This window comes from Barbus barbus (genome assembly GCF_936440315.1).
Source record: "Barbus barbus genome assembly, chromosome: 18".
NCBI classification, from domain to species: Eukaryota; Metazoa; Chordata; class Actinopteri; order Cypriniformes; family Cyprinidae; genus Barbus; species Barbus barbus.
In genome coordinates this window covers 16,534,835-16,553,601 of record NC_136746.1, presented here as the reverse complement: position 1 = coordinate 16,553,601, position 18,767 = coordinate 16,534,835, and the positions used below count along the sequence as shown (strand labels likewise).

General features: G+C 36.9%; 3 protein-coding genes across 5 annotated transcripts; all 3 read right to left on the bottom strand.

Annotated features, from left to right (window-relative positions):
- Window positions 1-147: 147 nt before the first annotated feature.
- LOC306884428 (glutathione S-transferase omega-1-like) lies at window positions 148-3,867 on the bottom strand. 3 transcript variants are annotated; one of them, XM_079440264.1, is made up of 7 exons: window positions 3,778-3,867; window positions 3,175-3,265; window positions 2,680-2,788; window positions 2,251-2,473; window positions 2,050-2,151; window positions 1,867-1,973; window positions 148-1,244 (listed from the first exon to the last, which is right to left on the bottom strand). In XM_079440264.1, exons 2-7 carry the CDS (start codon window positions 3,203-3,205, stop codon window positions 1,094-1,096), a joined length of 723 nt encoding a protein of 240 aa, XP_079296390.1. In that variant the 5' UTR covers window positions 3,206-3,265; window positions 3,778-3,867; the 3' UTR covers window positions 148-1,093. The 3 variants fall into 3 exon arrangements, with proteins under 3 accessions (XP_079296390.1, XP_079296388.1, XP_079296389.1); XM_079440262.1 differs by lacking the exon at window positions 3,778-3,867 and adding an exon at window positions 3,423-3,724; XM_079440263.1 differs by lacking the exon at window positions 3,778-3,867 and adding an exon at window positions 3,423-3,493 and having other exon boundaries at window positions 3,175-3,231.
- A 169-nt stretch (window positions 3,868-4,036) lies between these two features.
- On the bottom strand, window positions 4,037-7,783 carry gsto1 (glutathione S-transferase omega 1). The gene is made up of 7 exons (XM_079440261.1): window positions 7,661-7,783; window positions 7,371-7,437; window positions 6,651-6,759; window positions 6,266-6,488; window positions 6,068-6,169; window positions 5,810-5,916; window positions 4,037-5,511 (listed from the first exon to the last, which is right to left on the bottom strand). Exons 2-7 carry the CDS (start codon window positions 7,399-7,401, stop codon window positions 5,361-5,363), a joined length of 723 nt encoding a protein of 240 aa, XP_079296387.1. The 5' UTR covers window positions 7,402-7,437; window positions 7,661-7,783; the 3' UTR covers window positions 4,037-5,360.
- A 2,377-nt stretch (window positions 7,784-10,160) lies between these two features.
- LOC306884411 (inhibitor of nuclear factor kappa-B kinase subunit alpha-like) lies at window positions 10,161-18,767 on the bottom strand. Its single transcript, XM_079440234.1, has 23 exons — window positions 18,394-18,767; window positions 18,185-18,249; window positions 17,849-17,953; window positions 17,649-17,743; window positions 17,387-17,504; window positions 17,224-17,293; window positions 17,045-17,133; window positions 16,881-16,970; window positions 16,164-16,288; window positions 15,968-16,075; window positions 15,744-15,879; window positions 15,411-15,605; window positions 15,211-15,313; window positions 14,092-14,215; window positions 13,848-13,999; window positions 13,694-13,755; window positions 11,958-12,067; window positions 11,819-11,868; window positions 11,560-11,668; window positions 11,264-11,411; window positions 10,918-11,045; window positions 10,704-10,803; window positions 10,161-10,596 (listed from the first exon to the last, which is right to left on the bottom strand). The coding sequence occupies exons 3-23, from the start codon at window positions 17,951-17,953 to the stop codon at window positions 10,537-10,539; spliced, it is 2,277 nt and encodes a 758-aa protein (XP_079296360.1). The 5' UTR covers window positions 18,185-18,249; window positions 18,394-18,767; the 3' UTR covers window positions 10,161-10,536.

The window sequence follows — 18,767 nt, the reverse complement described above, 5'->3', positions numbered from 1 at the left end:
CAAGTATTTAAAATATCTAAAATGCTTGCTGTGAAATTGACCTTGGCAAGAAAAAAAAAAGTTTAAAATGTAATTTCCACCACAGAATGTTACCAAACACAATACATCATTTGAGATGTGACTGAAAAGTCGTTGCTGCTATAAAGTAATAGGATTTTAAGAAAGTTTATTTTCCTAAAGTCCACAGGGCTAAAAAGTGCACATGGTTGAAGAAACACCCATTTGCTATTCATCATAATTCTGGCAGCTGATTCAGGATCTCTGAACCATGAGATATTGTAAATGATGTTATATGTTAAGAATTTAAATTCTGTAACATGAGAGTATTTAGCAGTATTATCAGGTTTGATCTTGTCTGTCAACATAAGGGATTGTTGAAATGTCGAAAGTATGAGCAGCAAGCACATCTAAAGAAATGGTGCGCAGTGACATGTACAGGCCCAAGCAGAAGCGCTTTCACTGGTTTGAAAAGGGCTTTTTTTTTTTTTTTTACCTTTTCTGTACAATGCACTGGTTTTACTCTTTGTAGTCTTTGATTTTTTTAAAACAGAGATTCACTAAACAAACTTTTAAGCAGTATGCAGTTGTGCAGTTTCCCCTCCCAGGAAACAATGTTGTTGTGCAAGACATGCAGTGCGTAGCTCAGTAGCATTTCACTTGAGACCAAAGAGGAAATTGGTTATATAGAGAGAGACATTTATATTTACATTTATGCATTTGGCAAAAGCTTTTATCCAAAGCAAGTTACACTGCATTCAAGGTACACGTTTATGTTTTATCAGTTCTTGACTTCCTGGAAAACCCATGACCTACTAGAAAGATAAGCGATTAAAGGAATAAACACAAGGATATATGATTTGCCCAAAAATATGTTTATATTTTGTATGTTTAGTTTATTTATATTCATGTATGACAGACAGACATAGTAATATACCCATTGTAGCCATTTTACATGGCCTTCTGGGATCTAGTCTAAGGTCTGAGGCTTAAAAGCATAACTGGCTATAAATTCGGAATAAAAATACTTAGACTAAGAAAAGAGTTATGATGAAAAATTCCACACACACATGAACAGATATCATCCCGTTGTACTCTATATACCATGATCATAGTTAGGATTTCCGTCCATGTAGGTGTTGAAAAACACTTTGTGATCCTCTGTGTTGAACATGGTGGCTTTGACCACTGGATCCTCGAACATGCATTCAATCCACTTCCTTAACTCAGGAGTGTTGGCCAAACAACTGAACCACAAACAGAGACACAGAACTATTAGGTTTACAAACAAGCTATGCTTTGGAGAAATACATGCAAAAGATGGTTGCTTTCACAAGAAGTTTACGTGTGAAGACGTACTTGTGTGCATAAAGTTCACTGAACCAAAGTGCTTTTCAATTCAGCTGGAACCAGAGCCCTACCTTTACTAATCTCAGTCATTCATCAATGTTTTAGGGCTGGGCGACATGAGAAAAAATTCATATCTCTGTATTTTTTGGCTGATTTGTGATATACGGTATATATCTCGGTATTTTCTACACTTTTGTATTTGGATTAAACAAATAAAGTGAATTCAACCATATATTATGTTAAAAACCGGTTAAAATTACATTCTAACATTGCAATCTAAAAACAAAAATAATGCTTTTAAAGCAGATTATAAAGAAATATATCGAATATATCGATATATCGTACAAACTCTATATACCGCCCAGCCCTAGTTTTCGTATCTGTTTAACTTAACCTCTATGACTCGGCACACTATTCCTCTTGCTGTTGAGTAAAATATGTGTGTTTTTATCATACATTCATTATATATTGCATATATGTAATATGCTTGTATATACATGTATCTAATAAAAAACTTACTGCTTTACGCCCATCATCTCTGCCCTCTCAAACCATGGCCAGATCAAGTAGTCAATCATTGTGATTGAATCGCCCCCAAAATATTTGGTCTTCTTTTTCACCAGATACTGAAAAAAAGAATAAAAAAGCAGTTATTAAATTGCTAAAGGTATACTCTCAGAAAGTGTAGTAATTTCAGCCCACCTCATTTAGTTGGGAGACTTTTTCAGTAAATTCAACTTCAGCTGCTGAGACGTCCTCTCCTCTTTTCTTGCCCATAGAGATCTTATAGAAGTATGGAATCACCTGAAATGAGGATGAATTTCCAAACATGTATGCATAAATTCACTTCAATCAAAAAACAATGAAGATACATAACATGTTTCCAATTGACAAATTGCCTACCTTTGAATAATGATCCAGCAGCATTCTCTGTTGTGCCCTCTCAAACGGGTCAGATGGGAGCAGTTTCTTCACAGGGTAGGCCTCATCCAGGTACTCGCAGGTGATTGGTGACTCATAGATCACCTGACCACTTGAAGTTTCCAATACGGGCACTGTCCCTGAAGGATTCTTCTCCAGAAACCAATCAGGCTTATCCTTCAAGTTGATGTTGATAATTTCATGTCTATGTAAAATGAATATAAAATCAATAGGCCTACTACTTAGTGGATAGATATTTAAGATAGTGATTGTCCTCACAACCACAACAAAAAAATGTTAATTAAGAAACTCAAATCTAATTTATGCTCTAAATATCACATGTACACATTAGGCACACCTCAACCCTTCATGTAACCCAATACTGCACAGCAGGTCAACATTGATACTCACTTAACTCCCTTGGCAGTGAGCACCAGTCTTGCTCTCTGAGCAAATGGACAAAATCGCATGCTGTAGAGGCGAATAAAACCATTCGGCACTGGTCCGGGAGCAGGACATGCTGTTACACCAATGAAACACATGGGACACAATAATGTAAATATTTACATAGCTTACATATGAAAAAGTTATTTAAATAAAAGGATGGAATTTCATCAGTAAAATTATGTTGGCCACTAAACTGTTTATGAATTACATTTGAAGAGTTTATAATCTGTTTTATCAGAAAGCATTTTTTTAACAATGATTACGCAATGTCATGGTCCGATAACATTTGGGAGAGTTTTCTGCAGTGAAACTCTTGTGGATAATGAAACTAGCTGAAATTCTATGCAGATGAACGTGAATTCATATCTGGATGTTTTTATGAATGCTTTTGCATTAACAAGTTAAAGATCAAACAATGAAAGCTTTGTGAGGGAGTCTAATTTCCATGCGTTCTCTTACCTTTTCCTTGGCATTTTGGAGATGGAGCCATTATAAGAGTGTTTTCTTAAAGAAGATCTTAAAGGAGGAAATGAAACAATCGATGGTGAGCCTACAAACAATAGAAAAACGTTTTATGCATAACAATCAAAAACTGTATGTGTTACATAACAGAAGGAAGAAAGAAAGAAAAAATACTTTGGAGGCTATTATAGATGCTTAATATCTTTTACTGAAAGCAAACAAAAATTAATTCAACGTTTGCTTACCCGTTGAATCGGCTGACCTGACTGAAGTAAATGTTAGCTAGAAAGTTGAGTTTTTATGGAGGAATGGGTGTGGCTGAATATAATGACCCCTCCTCTTACATACTGTTAACTTATTACCCATGTTACTTTCAAAATAAAGCTCTTCTACCAAACTAGTTCACTACAATAGATTCTTAAAGGTAGGCTACTTCTAATGGCTTGAAGAGTAAGTTATACCATATTCATTTTAACGACTATAAGTGATACACTTCTCAGAAGTCTGCTATTATCTCCAGATGTGCCGATTTACTGTACATTTCTCTGATTGTGCCATGTCCTGTTTCCTGTTCAATCAACTACCAGACCAAAATAGTACCAGCTATGTTGCGGAACACGCATCACTGCTCGTTTTTTCTGCCAGGGATTTTCAAGTATCGCTGCAGCCCGGAGACCTCCAAGTGGAGAGAAGTAGGTTGGGCAGCTCCAAGAGGGAGGGTAGGTTTAGGGTTGGGGTAGGTGTAGGGCATATTTACAAGGCTCCGACCTCCGTTTATACCTATCTCGGGATTTTATCTTCTAGCGGAAGGGTACAACCAATGAATGTGTTTAATAAAATAACGATTTAAAAACAGTGTGTGTTCTTAATACTTTTAATATTTATTACACAGTTATACAACATAGCCTCCAAAAGCACAAGCATAAAAATAATTGATATAATGGAAAAGCGAATTAAAGTTGTTTGTGAAATGAAAACATTAAATACATTTAGAAAATACACGTCGTTAAGTTGTATTTTAATATTGATAAACTGTAACAAAATCAGTTGGGGACAGTTTTACCTGCAAATAATAATAATTAGCATATTAATTATAAAAATTCCATAGTGTATGGAGCTCACAACAATTAAAAACATTCAAAATATATATTTTTCGCATTTTTAATTCATAGATAATATTTCAGTATAGGCCACTGAACTAGGAAATGTCCAAAGTTTCCATTTCACTTCATTTTATTAACCATTTATTATTAATCCTTGTCTAACAACAATAGACATGACAACTATATTCACAATAGCTTCTTGTATCATATTGCAGACGTAAGAGCTGGGATGACAACTGATTTCTGGATTGTCTAGTGACTTTTAATCTTCTTATCTTTATCACAAGTCAAGTACAACATCTTATTAAATAAAAAGACAATAATCTAATGTTTCCACATAATGCTCACCGTTTATGTTTCTGTTGTTAGTGTGGGCGACTTGCAAAGTCATGCAAAGGTTTCTTTTGCAGTTCTGCAGCTGCAGAATGAGTCAGCTTGTTAGTTTGTCAGTATAGACCTTTCTGGAGAAAAACTATATTTTTTGTGAATTTACACTAACACAAGGGTCACTTGGTCATAGGTTATGACACAGACATCTCAAAGCTTCTGTTGTGCAAAGTCACTTAGCAATGCAATAAATATTTAAGAGGCAACTGGCAGATGTCCATTATTAGTTTGTTGCTTTTTTGTTCTGGATGGGGTGGAGCACTTGAGCAAACAAGCACTGAAAAAAAAATAAATCACCTAACCCCTTTACTGCATTTTAACCCCTCAGATGTTTAGTTTTTTTTTTTCTTCTTCTGAACACAGGTGGTGATATTTTGAAGAATGTTAGTAACCAAATAGTTGATGGTAGCCATTGACCATCAAGAGTTTTTTTTCACACTATGGAAGTCAATGCTACCATCAGCTGTTGGGTTCCCCACATTCTTCAAAATACCTTCTATGTTCTACAGAGCAAAAAAAAAAAAAAAAAAACTCAGATTTAGAAAAACTCGAGCCTGAGTTCTATTAATCAGGCTCACAGAATCAGTATTAATCAGGATCACAGAATAAAAGATGGACAGATATTAATGTACCTTCTGAAACAAAATCTGTTAAAACAGACAGGTGTGTTTTACCAGAGAACAATTATTTATTCTATAAATCATAATCATAATCGGGATTTCCTTCCATGTAGGACTTGTAGAACACCTTGTAGGTTTCTGTGCTGAACATTGTGGCTTTTACAGTGGGATCCTCCAACATGTGTTCAGTCCACTTCTTCAGCTGAGGTGTGTCGTCCAAGCAGCTGGAAATTATGAAGAGCGTGTGTGAATATTCAAAGAAATCATTCACACAAGTCTTAACTGAAATTAATTTTTGTAATCCACTAACTGATTGAGTTTCTTACCCCTTTAGTTTAAATAATTTGTTTAAATTGAATACTCTTTTTTTGTGTAAAACATCTTCAAATTATATTAACATCTTTTTTTTATGGAGTAAAATGTCTGCATTTGTTTACATCTGTTATAATCTATTATCTCTTTATTGCTTGTGCACTATAAACAAATAAATGTGATAGATAAAATGTGAAGATAAAAACATACTGCTTCAGATCCATCATCTCCATCCTCTCAAACCATGGCCACATCATGTAGTCAATCATTGTTATTGAATCTCCTCCAAAAAACTTGGTCTTTTTGTTGGCAAGGGTCTGACAAAAGCAATTAACCACACAGAGAAAGCATGAGTTTATACAGGAAGGGTAACAGAGATCTGAGTATCTCCTAACATCCGTAACATCAGAAATCCAATATTGGATCAATATTCCACTCAATTATCATATTATCAGCATTTCAACCAACCTCATTAAATTGGACGAGCTTCTCTTTAAGTTCTGCTTCAAGTGCAGACACATCTTCTCCTTTTGTCTTGCTAACAGGGATCTTATAGAAGTAGGGAGTCACCTAAAAATAACATCCATTCATATTGATGAAAACGTTCAATTCATTCAATCTAGCAAGATTATATATAATATCCTGAGGAAGCGAGTTGGGAAATACCTTTGAGAAATCCTCCAGCAGCATTTTCTGTTGCGCCTTCTCAAACGGGTCAGATGGGAGCAGTTTCTTTTCAGTATAAACCTCATCCAGGTAATCGCAGGTGATTGGTGACTCGTAGATCACCTGACCACTCGGGGTCTCAAGTGTTGGCACTAAACCAAGAGGATTTTTCTCCAGAAACCAGTCAGGCTTATTCTTCAAATTGATGTTAACAATGTCATGTCTAGGACAAAATACAATTATTCATACGGGCTTTTCTTTTCACTCAAAGCAGAAACTATTGTTCCCCAAACATGTTTGAAATGATTTTAATAATCATGCAATGTCATGCACACCCTCATACTAACTAAAGAACTCACTAATGCCAATGAATGTTTGCACTCACTTAATTCCCTTGGCAGTGAGCACCAATCTTGTCCGCTGGGCAAAAGGGCAGAATCTCATGCTGTAGAGCCGTATATGGTCCTTTGGCACAGGGCCTGGAGCAGGGCTTCCTGTGGCCCAATTTAAACAAAAATCATGTTAGAACTAATCTAACCATCTCTGCGATGACATTGATGTATAGTCACTTGTACATATGTTTCTAATGATCAAAATGTATTTTCAAGTATGTACAGGTTTTTAGTGTTGACAAGAGCATTGCACATAATGTTGTCATTATGCATTACATTTTCATATTAAAAAGTTAACAATATACTAACTAAAGTTAATAGTCTCTTATGTGGATTAATTATATAATAATAGTCTTTTGTAAACCTGATTCCACGAGCGCATGACGCAGCACTTGTATGGGAAATCATTAGTTATAGATGCAGTGGTGATTTCATAAAAGTGCAGTCATACTGTCGTCAGCACTAAACACACCTGGAGGCCATAAAGGTACCGTGACTTGTCAAGTTTTCGTGTACAGATTCAACACAATGAAATAACGAAACTCCCCCGTTTCCTAACATAACAAGGACACATATCTGGACATGATGATCGAGGGGATATTATATGACTAGACTGTAACCACAACACAATCCTGCTCAGTCATGGAATAAAAATGAAAAAACATGCTGCTTTAAATGTAATTTTGTGTGTGTGTGTCATAATGATTTCTTACCTTTTCCAAGACATTTCTGAGATGCTGCCATTATTAGCTGTTGAGGAGCGGTGGTGGAAGAATAGACCTGTAAAGGTTGAATTGAATTGATAAGTTAAGTCAACTTCAGTTTAAATACTACTGTTGTATTTGATTAACTGGACACAACAGCAAGTAGTTAAGTAGGAAGTTAGGTAACCACTGTCTTTTCATAAATTCAATCATTTAATATTTCACCGCTTCGAACCTAAATAAATAAAACACCTGAAGGATACAGAAAAGGTATAAGGCGCACTTAATATTACACTTACCTGTCTAACAGTTTGACTTGCAACACAATATCGATAGTAAATGGGAAGTTAGTCTATTTATTAGAATGCGACATGTGATCCAATGATTAAACTGAAAACACTTGTTTCAAAATAAAAGTCCCCAGTAAACATACAATACTTAACGATACTATACTGTACTTGAAATCTCAGGATTACTGCAATGAAAGACCTTAAACTTCATATTATCTCTTCTTCTCGACTAAATGTAAACTTTATGATGATCATTTAAGTATGCAAAGCATTTTCGGTTTTATTTTGTAATTTCAAATTTATGTAATATTTCAAATTTTTAAATGTGAGCATTTCCCTTCTACAGAGGTAAAGTGACTTGGCATTCTCAACACCTATTTGCATGCTGAATGGCATTTGTCCCTGTATTTGCATACTGATTTGTGGTTGGATTAATCATAACTAGGGCTGTTCGATTCCGGATTTTTTGGAATCGATTCCGATTCTTGTTTCTGGAATCGAAAGAATCGATTCCAAGAATCGATTCCTCACTGTTATTTTCGATTCTTTCTTTTTTTATACCAACACCTTGTCTAACATATTCGCATTTTACCGTGCCACACAGTGAGAAACTCTCTACACCGGGCGTGACAAATCGAATGTTGCAAATCCATTTGTCCTTCCTATTAGTCCTATTGCGAGAGTGCTGCTTGGTCATAAATAGAACGAGACACTTTTCTCTATGGAACATAATCAAAAAACACTGTTTACATGGACAACAATACTCCGATATGAACCTGATTAGCCTAAAACAATACTCTGATTAAGAAACTACCATGTAAACAGTGATTTCTAATTACCTTAATCTGGCTAAAGTCATAATAGAAGTAAACGCAAATTGATAAAACGTGGATTATTCCTATTTTAGTCGCATTATCGGACTGCATTACAGACATGTAGGCTACACACCTTAATCTAACTATTAACGTTGTTAATACGACGACGAAGTGACTCGTAGCTTTCGTATAATTTGAAAATGAAACAGCCAAAACTATTTATAGTACCATAACGAAGACAAACTGTATGTTGATAATTCTGGAAGAAACGTTGGACTGCATGGCATGGAGACGTAATGACGCGTGCCATTAATCGATCTGTAACACGTAAAACGGGAACATGAACGGAATAATCTGAAAGCAACTCGTGTATGTAATCACTTTAATCAGAATATTGTCTTATTCAGAATAAGGTCAATAATTAGATTACTGCTGCCCCTGTAAACAGTCACTGATAGCGCCAGTCTCCATACTGTACGTGGTTGTTTTTTAAAAAAGCAGTGTAAGAAATCAGATTTATTCTTCTTGTCCTAAACTACAAGGAGGAAGATCAAACCCCGCCCAGCAACCGATTCTAAAGATTTCATTGGGTCAGTCATTGCGCTGATTGCTACACAATGCTGAAATAATCATCCTACCTAAACCACTCTGTGTTACGACTGGATCCATTTATTTTGTCTGAACTTTATTTCTTTACAGGTGACATGATTGTGTTGACAAATGAAATCGGCTACAGGCTGCGGTTTGTGTAAAAAAAAAAAAAAATCTTAAAGAGGAGTCGATTCCGCCTAATGGAATCGACTCTCAATTCCCAACGCCTCGGAATCGATTATTTTTGGAATCGAGTCCCAGCCCTAATCATAACACTGCAGGAAATGTTTTGACACTTGTCTTGCACCGACATTCACTTCAGGACATGGAAATAATGTCACTCATTCTGTGCGAGATCTTTTTGAGTAAAAATGTGGATCTTAAAATAGACAAATCTGAACATTTTACAAAACATTTTCAAAAGTCTTGTCTTCATCAATTACCAGTAAAGTCCCCCTCTTATTACTGCGATTAGTAGAGAGTCTTTCCACACTACATGGATCACAATGGATATCACTTTAATTACTTTATTTGTCATGTATACAGTAAACACGTTAAAACCTAAGTGTTCTTTCATAAGATGCTTTTAACCCATGTCTGAAATATCCTCAGATAATAATCCAACAAAACAAACAAAATATAATAATATGCAAAATCTTGTACAACAGTTTGTGATGAACTCTCTTGTGTGACGCTGATCATCTTTGGACAAAAACATGGTTGAAAATGTGATGTAAAAAGGGAATAATATAAAATTATTGATTATAATTTGCCCACTGATGAATGATCTCATTCATTCTTAACCGCAATTACCTGATATGAAGATTTTTTGTTGCCATCACTGCCAAATCCAAAATATAAAAAAGACTGTGCTGGTATACGTTTGACCAAACACATTTTCATGGGACCTGTGACTAAACATTTATGCTTTTATCATCCTCAACATTGCTCTGCCTTTCAATCTGTCTGTTGCAAACCTTTACTTGGGGCCTCACAGAATTCTTAAAATTTCAAAAAGTGATCTTGAAGTGCATTATTTGAACATGACCAATTTCATTGTCGGACCTCACACCTTTCCAAACATTCACAGTGAGCCTTTAAAGTGCAGATGCTGAACTACCATATTTATATAAAAAAAAAAAGAAAAAAAAAAAGAAACAACTCTACCACCTAAAATGAAAGTACAATCAGCCCATACAGAGAACTATGAAGTACGTAAATAAATACATTTCTGGAGTTACATTGTTACATTGCCTGAATTTCGTTTGCATGTTCTTGGTACTGTATCAAATGCATCCTCAAAATATATAGAGTTGCTACAAGACTGCAAAATGTGATTTTAAATTAATTCAGATACTGAGAAAGAAGTTACTTTATGATTAACAAATCATACAAGTCAACACAACCCAGTCCAGTGATGATGAATAAATGTATTCAAAGAATGACTTGTTACTTCCTGTCACGGAGTTCACCATGACTCTACAAACGTTGTGATTTATCAACCAGGGATTCGTATTTAGTCCAGCTCCAGTCTTGAGCCTGTGTGAAAGAAAAAAGCAGAGAGTGTTACAGCAGCAAATATGTGCGGTCATGATCATATACAGAAATTCTATGAATTTCATAATAAACCTACAAAAAACACTTACCATGATGCTCTCTGATTTCTCCTCAGTGGTTTCTTGCAGTAAACTGGTAAGCTGACTCAAATAGTGCTGGTTCTCCTCAAGTAAATGATTGACTGAATCTCTGAAAACAAACACTCGTGATCAAATACGCTGATCAATTCAACTTGAAACCTATGAAGTGGTGTTAATATCACTACTAGTAGGCCGCTCACTAAGGCTTGGAAGAGAAATTTACCCCTCGTGTGGCACTTGCAGAGACATGGGCAGGCGAGAGGAGCACTGGGCTTGAGTCTGGTTCCATGTTGACAGCGAGGAGGGCATCTCTCCACTCTGACTCACAGAGCTTCGTGTGGTGTTTTGTGCCTAAACACAAACAGATTCAATCACAATTGTTGCTGAAGCTAAAAAAAAAAAAAGAGCCTTTTGGTTCATGTCTATCAAGTTCCAAATAGATGGAATGACCAGATAATAGCCATCACACCCACCCCTAATACACACTAAACCATTACAATGGAAAGTCCATGATTATGTGCATATTATGAGAATATCTGGCCCTGAGACATTAGAAGCATGTGACTCACACAGGCAATCTTCAGTAAATGCCAGAACTCTCTCTGTCTCTTGATCTGCATCTGCATGACAGTGCCATCTGCCTCTTTAATGCTCTCCCGTGTCCTCTCAATTTTAGGGAAGAGGTCGATGATCTTCTGCTTACTCAGAAGGATTTTACTGCAAATAAGACAACAGCAAAGCTGGATTTCATACATAAAATGCAACAGCAGCATTCATTTATTATCTAGTCGCAGATTGAACAGCAAAACATGAACCATCACAATCCTCTCTGATTGTGAACTGGATGGTTTCAAAAGCTTTTTACCTGAGGTGTGCATATAGATCCCTCAGTACCCGGTCCTGATTCTGGACGGTCTGTACAATGACCTTCACCATCTCAGAGCTGTCACTGTAGCCGTGCTGGGGGTCTGGCACTAAGGGAAATGAAGAACACTATATCCAGACCCCAAAAACTTATATAACAATAAGAATATGTAAGGAAATTTTGCCTACACAGATAAATAATCCAAGTACTTGGAATGAGACATAGGAAGAATGAGCATGCAAGATGGGACTGTACTTACTTTTGCATTTTGCTTTCAATTGTCTGTAGAGTTCAATTGCTCGGTCTTGCCTGTAATGAGACATGATTTCAATTCAAAAGGTTTAAGGGGCATCTCTGCTGAGAAAGTTCAGACAGTATCGCTGAAAGAATGAACTTACAGTTGCTCCATGACGTCTCCTTGTCGACGAGCATAAGGACTTCTCTGAAGCTCAACAATTTCTGAGTGCAAAGCCATTATTTCCTCATCCAGGTGGCCGATCTCTGCCACCTGCAAAAGTAAATAAAACCTAAGTTGTTGCTAAAACAACCCACGTGTCAATAAATTTATATATACTACTGTTCAAAAGGTGAGGGTCAGTACATAATACTTTTAAATAGGACTCACTACACTGATCAAAAGTGACAATTAGGATTTTATAATGTTGCAAAAGAATTCTATTTCAAATACATTAAAGAATCCTGAAAAAAATATATAATTTACCACAAAATATATATATTGAACATTGTTTTCAAGATTCAAAATAAGAAATGTTTTTGAGTACTAAATCAGCATATTAGAATGACCATATAACACTGAAAACTGGAGTAAAGCTTTACCAAAGGAATGAAATACATTTTAAATCAGAATAAGAATTGAAAACATTTATTTGAAATTACAATAATACTTCAAAATACTACTGTTTTTACTGATGAATGCAGTGTAAGGATGAAAAAACATGCATGGGCATCTTCGAGACACCCCACAGAGTGGAGGTGCAGGAAACTTCCTTCCCTTTTGTTTCTTCTTAAATCCCCTCACCCATCCTTCCCTTCACTCAGCTTACTCAGAATGGTCGATAGTAGAATATAATGTTCTACATGAATGCAAGTGATATTTACAGTCATGTTTGGTATCATTTGAATTATCTCAGAGTGTCTGGTACAATGGTCTCATTCTTACAAGTAAACTAAAAGGTAATACAGATCCTAAGAGTTTAGAGATGTATTGCACACTGTAGAGGGTGGGTCAAGTACCTTCCCAGTACCTTTCATGCAAATTACCTTCTGTCCCAAAAGGTGTTAACTCGACTTGATCAAAGCAAATTCCAATTGTTAGTTCCTGTCTCCATCTCAGGGGGTGTTGGTCTTGGTCTGAAGTACTTAAGGAAATGTTGCAAAAGGATCGGGGCGATTCTGTAGCCAGAAGCCCGTAGTGTGGTGTGTCTCAATACTTCACACTATGTATTTCTATAAAGTCAGGTATGCATCCTTTACTTGTAGATTTATCTTTGAGAATTCGATGTTTTGTATTGATATGATTTGATCTCTTTGAATTGGCCATGTAATTGACATAACGCATACAGTATTTACCTGACTGATAATAAATTGTTACATTTGACCTTATTCTGTTTTACTCTGTAATTATTGACACTAGTAAATTATGTTGTATCCTTGTTAGCATCATGAGCAACTGAATGAACGAGTAAATATAAAGTCAAGAGTTAACTAGAATAATCAAATATCAGAAGAATACTAATTAGAAATAGACAATCAATTTGCATTTCAAGCTAAATACGAGGTCATAATAAAATGGAGTCAGATTAAACAATAAAATGGAGTCAGATTAGAGTTTAACTTAAATTGAAGAACTTTGCACATTGAAAAGACCAAAGATGCAGGAAACCTTCATCCACCATTGGATACCTTCTTTGGGCCAAATGTGTGGACTTTACAGCAGCCTTGTTGAGCATAAGAGAGCTCTTAAAACCTTACTGACCACAAACATTTGAACAATAGTGTGCTACATTGTATGTGACATGAAGAATACTTAGATGAGCAGTTAGATTTCAAAACAAATGTATGCTTGTAATTTATCATTTATGTATATGTAAAATGTATAATTTATCCACAGCACCTGTACAAACGCAGCAGCCTTCTCTTCATTGTCCTGCCAAGCCTTCAGCATCTTTTCAGAGGCTTCAGAAAGAAAAAAGTCATTTTAGATAATCATCACTAATGCAATAATACATTTCTGACCATTCAAGGAAATCTAGCACATTAAAACGTACATATGCCATACTGCATCTGGTCACTGTACTTCTCCAAGTCGTACTGTATGCTGCTCTTAAAAAAGTCAAGCTTTGCTTTGAGCTGCTGCGAAAAGGAGAACATCAAGTTCTTATATCTTGTAAGGTTGGTGTTGTAGCGGAGAAGGCTCAACCTACAAACCGAAAAAAATTGACTTTTGTAAGTGGAAAAGTCCCAAAACACAAGATATACACATTAATGAGCATGGTAATATACTGCACGTACATGGCTGCACGTTGGCCCTGGAAGAGGCGGCTGTAGTCTTCTCTGAGGCCACAAATGTAGCTTACCGCCTCACCCCAAACTTTTTTAAGGGCACTCAGAGGGAGCTGAGTTTTGGTTTCCCGCACTGAAACAGAGAAATTGTTGTATTACAAATTTATTAAATGTTTAATTTAGGTTCCAATACAATAGTATATAAACTGAGAAAGTTTAGTAGACTGAATTTAGCATTTGAGGCATAGATGATGATATTCAAAGAAGATTAAGTCAAGAAATCCAGGTGTCTGACATTAACCGTTTGTCTTTATGCACCTCCTTAACAGTGTCATTGTCCCAAGTTAAGCTATGATAATGTGAAGGTGGGGAAGTCGTGGCCTAATGGAGAGTTGGACTCGTGATCCAAAGGTTGCGGGTTCGAGTCTCGGGCCGGCAGGAATTGTAGGTGGGGGGAGTGAATGTCCAGCGCTCTCTCCACCCTCAATACCACAACTGAGGTGCCCTTGAGCAAGACACCGGACCCCCAACTGCTCCCCGGGCGCTGCAGCATAAAATGGCTGCCCACTGCTCCGGGTGTATGTTCACGGTGTGTGTGTGTTCACGTTGGATGGGTTAAATGCAGAGCACGAATTCCGAGTATGGGTCACCATACTTGGCTGAATGTCACTTCACTAATCACTAATTAAGGTATGGGTGATACTGTCAGGCTGATTGGATTAGCACCTATGCATTTGAATCACACTGTTATGCTGATGATGTCAGGGCTGGGGAAATTCTGGTAATGGTCCGATTCCTGTACTGCATTTGCACGCTTTGTTTAGATTGTCTCCACCTCTATGTATCCCTCCCCCTCGAAAGGTATAAACTCTACTGTGCTGAGATATAGTCAGACTTGGATGACTACAGCGACGCACAGCGAGTTCTCAATAAAGAGTAACTTCTGTTTGAAAGATATCCCAACGTCTCCTGGTCTCTGCTTTGACGAAGGAAAAGTTTCCAACAAAATGAATGTGGTGGAGATTTCTTTGGGAAACTCAATAAACGTTAAAATCCCACACAAAGTTTACAAAGTACACCCCCCCCCCCCTATCCACAGAATTGGCACATAAATCAATCACTTCTTACCAATAAAGTTCACACTCTCAGGAAGTGTTCTAGCTGTTAGAGGTCCTGAGTACTTGGTCAAACTCTTGTCAAACAGATATACAATGTAGCTGTCCCATCCTCTCTGATGATTAAAAAAAGGAATAATAAATTGCTAGTGATTTACTAAAATGACCATTGGAAAATTAAGAACGCATTCAAGAAGCCAAAAAAATACTTACTACTCCATCTAACACACACTGTGCAGCAGGTTTCCTGGGATCTAACATGACTCCTGTTTCCTGCAGAAGCTCTTGATTCAATAGTTCGATGTTGGTCTCGGTCTCAATCTTCTGTTGCAGAGAAAGAAGTCCTTCATCTGGGCTAAGCAGAAATGAGTGAACCTGGGTTGTTGTCATGTTTAAGATGTGCACAACCTACAAAAAAAAATAAAATAAAAAAATATATTTCAGCTCATTTTTCTTTGCCTATTTTGCATTACAGAAGAAAGCCTACATTTATTGCCTAAAAATGCAACATTTTAATGAAATGATGCAATAATGCCAATGTCAAACCTTCATGTTCAGTATTTGATCTAGAAGAGCAAAGCATTGGGGCTGTTTTGTTTCTGGATTCAATCCTCCTCCCCTTTGTACTGGGTCCCACTTTAGCATCAGCTGTAGCAGCCCCTCTAAGGGCTCCAGTAGTGTCCTGCAGTACCAAAAACAACTAGTCAACTCAGAGTCACAAAAATGATGGTGCAAGAAACGCAAGGTTTTTTGGTCTATATAAAGGCTACCTGCTCAGATTGTTGGGGTATGGAAGGCGGGTGGAAAAGCGGACTTCGCCATTCATGTCTTCTACAGCCATTATGTCCTTAGGACCTTTGTTTCGCACTTTGCTTGTCCTATTAAAAGAAAATATGTTGTATTCCACGTGAAAGTAAGATACAAGCATTGTGGCATAATTCATATGTAGGTTATCAGGACATATACCACTGCACAGGCTGAAGATTATGAAGAAACGGTCGAAATCCACAGCAGCACTCAAAGATCATGGTGCCAAAGCTCCAATAGTCCACAGTGACTGTATATGACTTGCCTTCAAACAGCTCTGGAGCCTGAAACATTCAAAATGTCACAAGACCCTTCAGAAATCATTCTAATATGCTGATATGGAGCTTAAGAAACATTTTTTATTATTATCAGTGTTGAAACACAATTGTGCTGCTTAATGTTTTTTATAGAACGCATTCTTTTATAGAAAGGATTCTTGATGAAAAGAAAGTTCAATAGAACAGCATGCAACTGAAATATACTTTTTTGTAAGATTCTAAATGTCTTCACTTGTTTAATTTAAAGGGATGGTTATGCAAAAAATGAAAATTCTGTCATCATTTACTCACCTCCAAGTTGACAGTAGCCACTAACTTCCATAGTATGGAAAAACAAAACACTATGAAAGTCAAGGGTTACCATCAACTAACATTACCAACAACATTCATCAATATATCTTCTTTTGTGTTCAAACTCATACAGGTTTACAACAAGTAGAGTGCGAGTAAATGATGACAGAATCCCTTTAACAAATCATTCCTAAAAAAAGCACTCATTTCAACAACAACAAAACAAATATACTGTACCCAAACTTTTATTATGTCGACTTATTGTGATAATTGCCTTTTCTTATCACTGATGAATGCAAAGACGTACCAGATATTGTAAAGTCCCCACAAATGAAGTACATAGGCTCCCTTGGTCTAGATCTTTGGCATAGCCAAGGTCGATTATCTTATGGACAAGCTGCAGAGACATCAAAACAAGTTTGGTTGGAAAATGTCAATATTACAAAAATCAAACTACTGAATTGAAAATACCTTTCCATTGATATCTTGTAGCACAATATTCTCTGGTTTGAGATCTCTGTGAATGATCTTATTCTCATGGAGGTACTGGATTCCAGAACCTGTAGAAAATAAAACAAGCTGTTTTACTTACCACCCCTTACTGATCAATAATAAAAAATACTGATAACAGTTTGGAAATGACACATTACCAACATCATTGAGTAGCGCCAACACCTCACTCTCTTTTAACCCACAACAATTTTCTGGTTTGCTGAGTAACTACAAGATGCAATACAAGGATACAAAGAAAGTAAATGAGTTAGTAAAAATGTCAACAAAGGGCACATGAGAGATGATGCAAAGAAAAAGCACCTTTCGAAGGTCTCCCTTGGAACAGTATTCCATGGCTAAAAGTGGTAAATCGTTCAAGGCAATGTGCATCATCTCCTCAGGCACATCCTTTGCTGTCACCACATTAAGGTGCTTCAGTCTGAAAAGTTGGGGGGAAAAAAAGATGAAACCCCCCTCATACGATATTGCTAATTATGTATATGTGTGTGTGTGTGTATACATTCATGAACTATGTTTTAACAAAAAAATAAGTCAAGCATTTGATTGCTATAGATTTACACACTTTTTCATAATCTGGATCTCTCGACTCCACCTGTCTTTGTTTTTTGCATTAAGTTCAAGGCGACAGAGCTTCACAGCAATCTTTTCCGAGGTTTCCTGCAAGAAATAATGAGGAGGAAAATTCACATTTTCTTTGTCTTTACAGGTAAGACAACTAAGCAAAGTATACATTCCCACATCAACAGTAATCCGGTAAATTACCTGATTTTGATACAGGTAGACATGTCCAAATCCTCCTGTACCCAGCCTCTCCTTCATGAGCCATGACCCACAGACCTGATTCTGTCTGAAAGGAGGTTTCTCCATCTGCACGCATCAGTAATACACCTCATCAGACATTTATAATGGCTGCTACCCACATTATGACAACTACTCGTGTTGGATCATGATGTAGGCCTTATAAAGAGGTTTCTTTACTGTAAATACCGTAGATGACGCTTAATAAGTGAAATCTATTTATCTGTTAATAATTAACTTAGCTATGGTGACACAGCTAGCAGGCGAGCTAATCCAAAGTGTCAGCCGGTGATGACTTACCTTGCGTCAGTTTGTGTTTCTAACTTGCTTGAACCGACCACATCTGATGTGGAAAATTGTGGGACCTGTTAAACAAGCGGATTAATCCATGGGAAACAACAAAGCTATCCATTTCATCCTAAAACGAGCATCGGATGTCAGATTTGCTAACGGGCTAACTAGCTACACGTAAACAACTCGATGTCAACTGTTAGCTTGCAGTCTCTTACACGCCTCCAATGTCAGCTTTCCATAACACCAGGCACGATAAAATGAGGACCAGAGAGCACCTGAATATCAAAACAACTAAAACTTGCTGCCCTAAATTGATGATTGGATACAGTTGCTCTGACTGGCGCACTGTTGTGATAACTCTTGTTGGCGGCCACGCCAGTCAACTCCAGTTAAAAGCGAAACAATACGCGCATGCGCGGTGCGTCGGGAGCCGCCTGGGTTTCATCAGCACTGATCTGGGATCAGTTGATCATGGCCGATGCCATATATTAAGAAGGCAAAACAAAGTTCGTCGAGCTGATCTCAAGTCAGCGTGGTCGGCGAGGACCTTCAGAAAATGGTACCCGGTTGTTGTGAAAGTAACTCCAGT

Bases quoted from the DNA above. Each gene is read 5' to 3' on its own strand.
- LOC306884428 (XM_079440264.1), bottom strand. From the start codon at position 3,205: ATGGCTCCATCTCCAAAATGCCAAGGAAAAG. The intron at 2,789-3,174 runs GTAAGAGAACGC...TTGGTGTAACAG, and splicing joins TCCAAAATGCCAAGGAAAAG to CATGTCCTGCTCCCGGACCA. The intron at 2,152-2,250 runs GTAGGCAATTTG...TCCTCATTTCAG, and splicing joins TGCTGGATCATTATTCAAAG to GTGATTCCATACTTCTATAA.
- gsto1 (XM_079440261.1), bottom strand. From the start codon at position 7,401: ATGGCAGCATCTCAGAAATGTCTTGGAAAAG. The intron at 6,760-7,370 runs GTAAGAAATCAT...ATTGGGCCACAG, and splicing joins TCAGAAATGTCTTGGAAAAG to GAAGCCCTGCTCCAGGCCCT. The intron at 5,917-6,067 runs GTTGGTTGAAAT...TGCTTTTGTCAG, and splicing joins AGCTCGTCCAATTTAATGAG to ACCCTTGCCAACAAAAAGAC.
- LOC306884411 (XM_079440234.1), bottom strand. From the start codon at position 17,953: ATGGAGAAACCTCCTTTCAGACAGAATCAGGTCTGTGGGTCATGGCTC. The intron at 17,505-17,648 runs GTGTGTAAATCT...CCAACTTTTCAG, and splicing joins GAGATCCAGATTATGAAAAA to ACTGAAGCACCTTAATGTGG. The intron at 15,606-15,743 runs GTTTGACATTGG...TTTTTTTTGTAG, and splicing joins ATCAAATACTGAACATGAAG to GTTGTGCACATCTTAAACAT.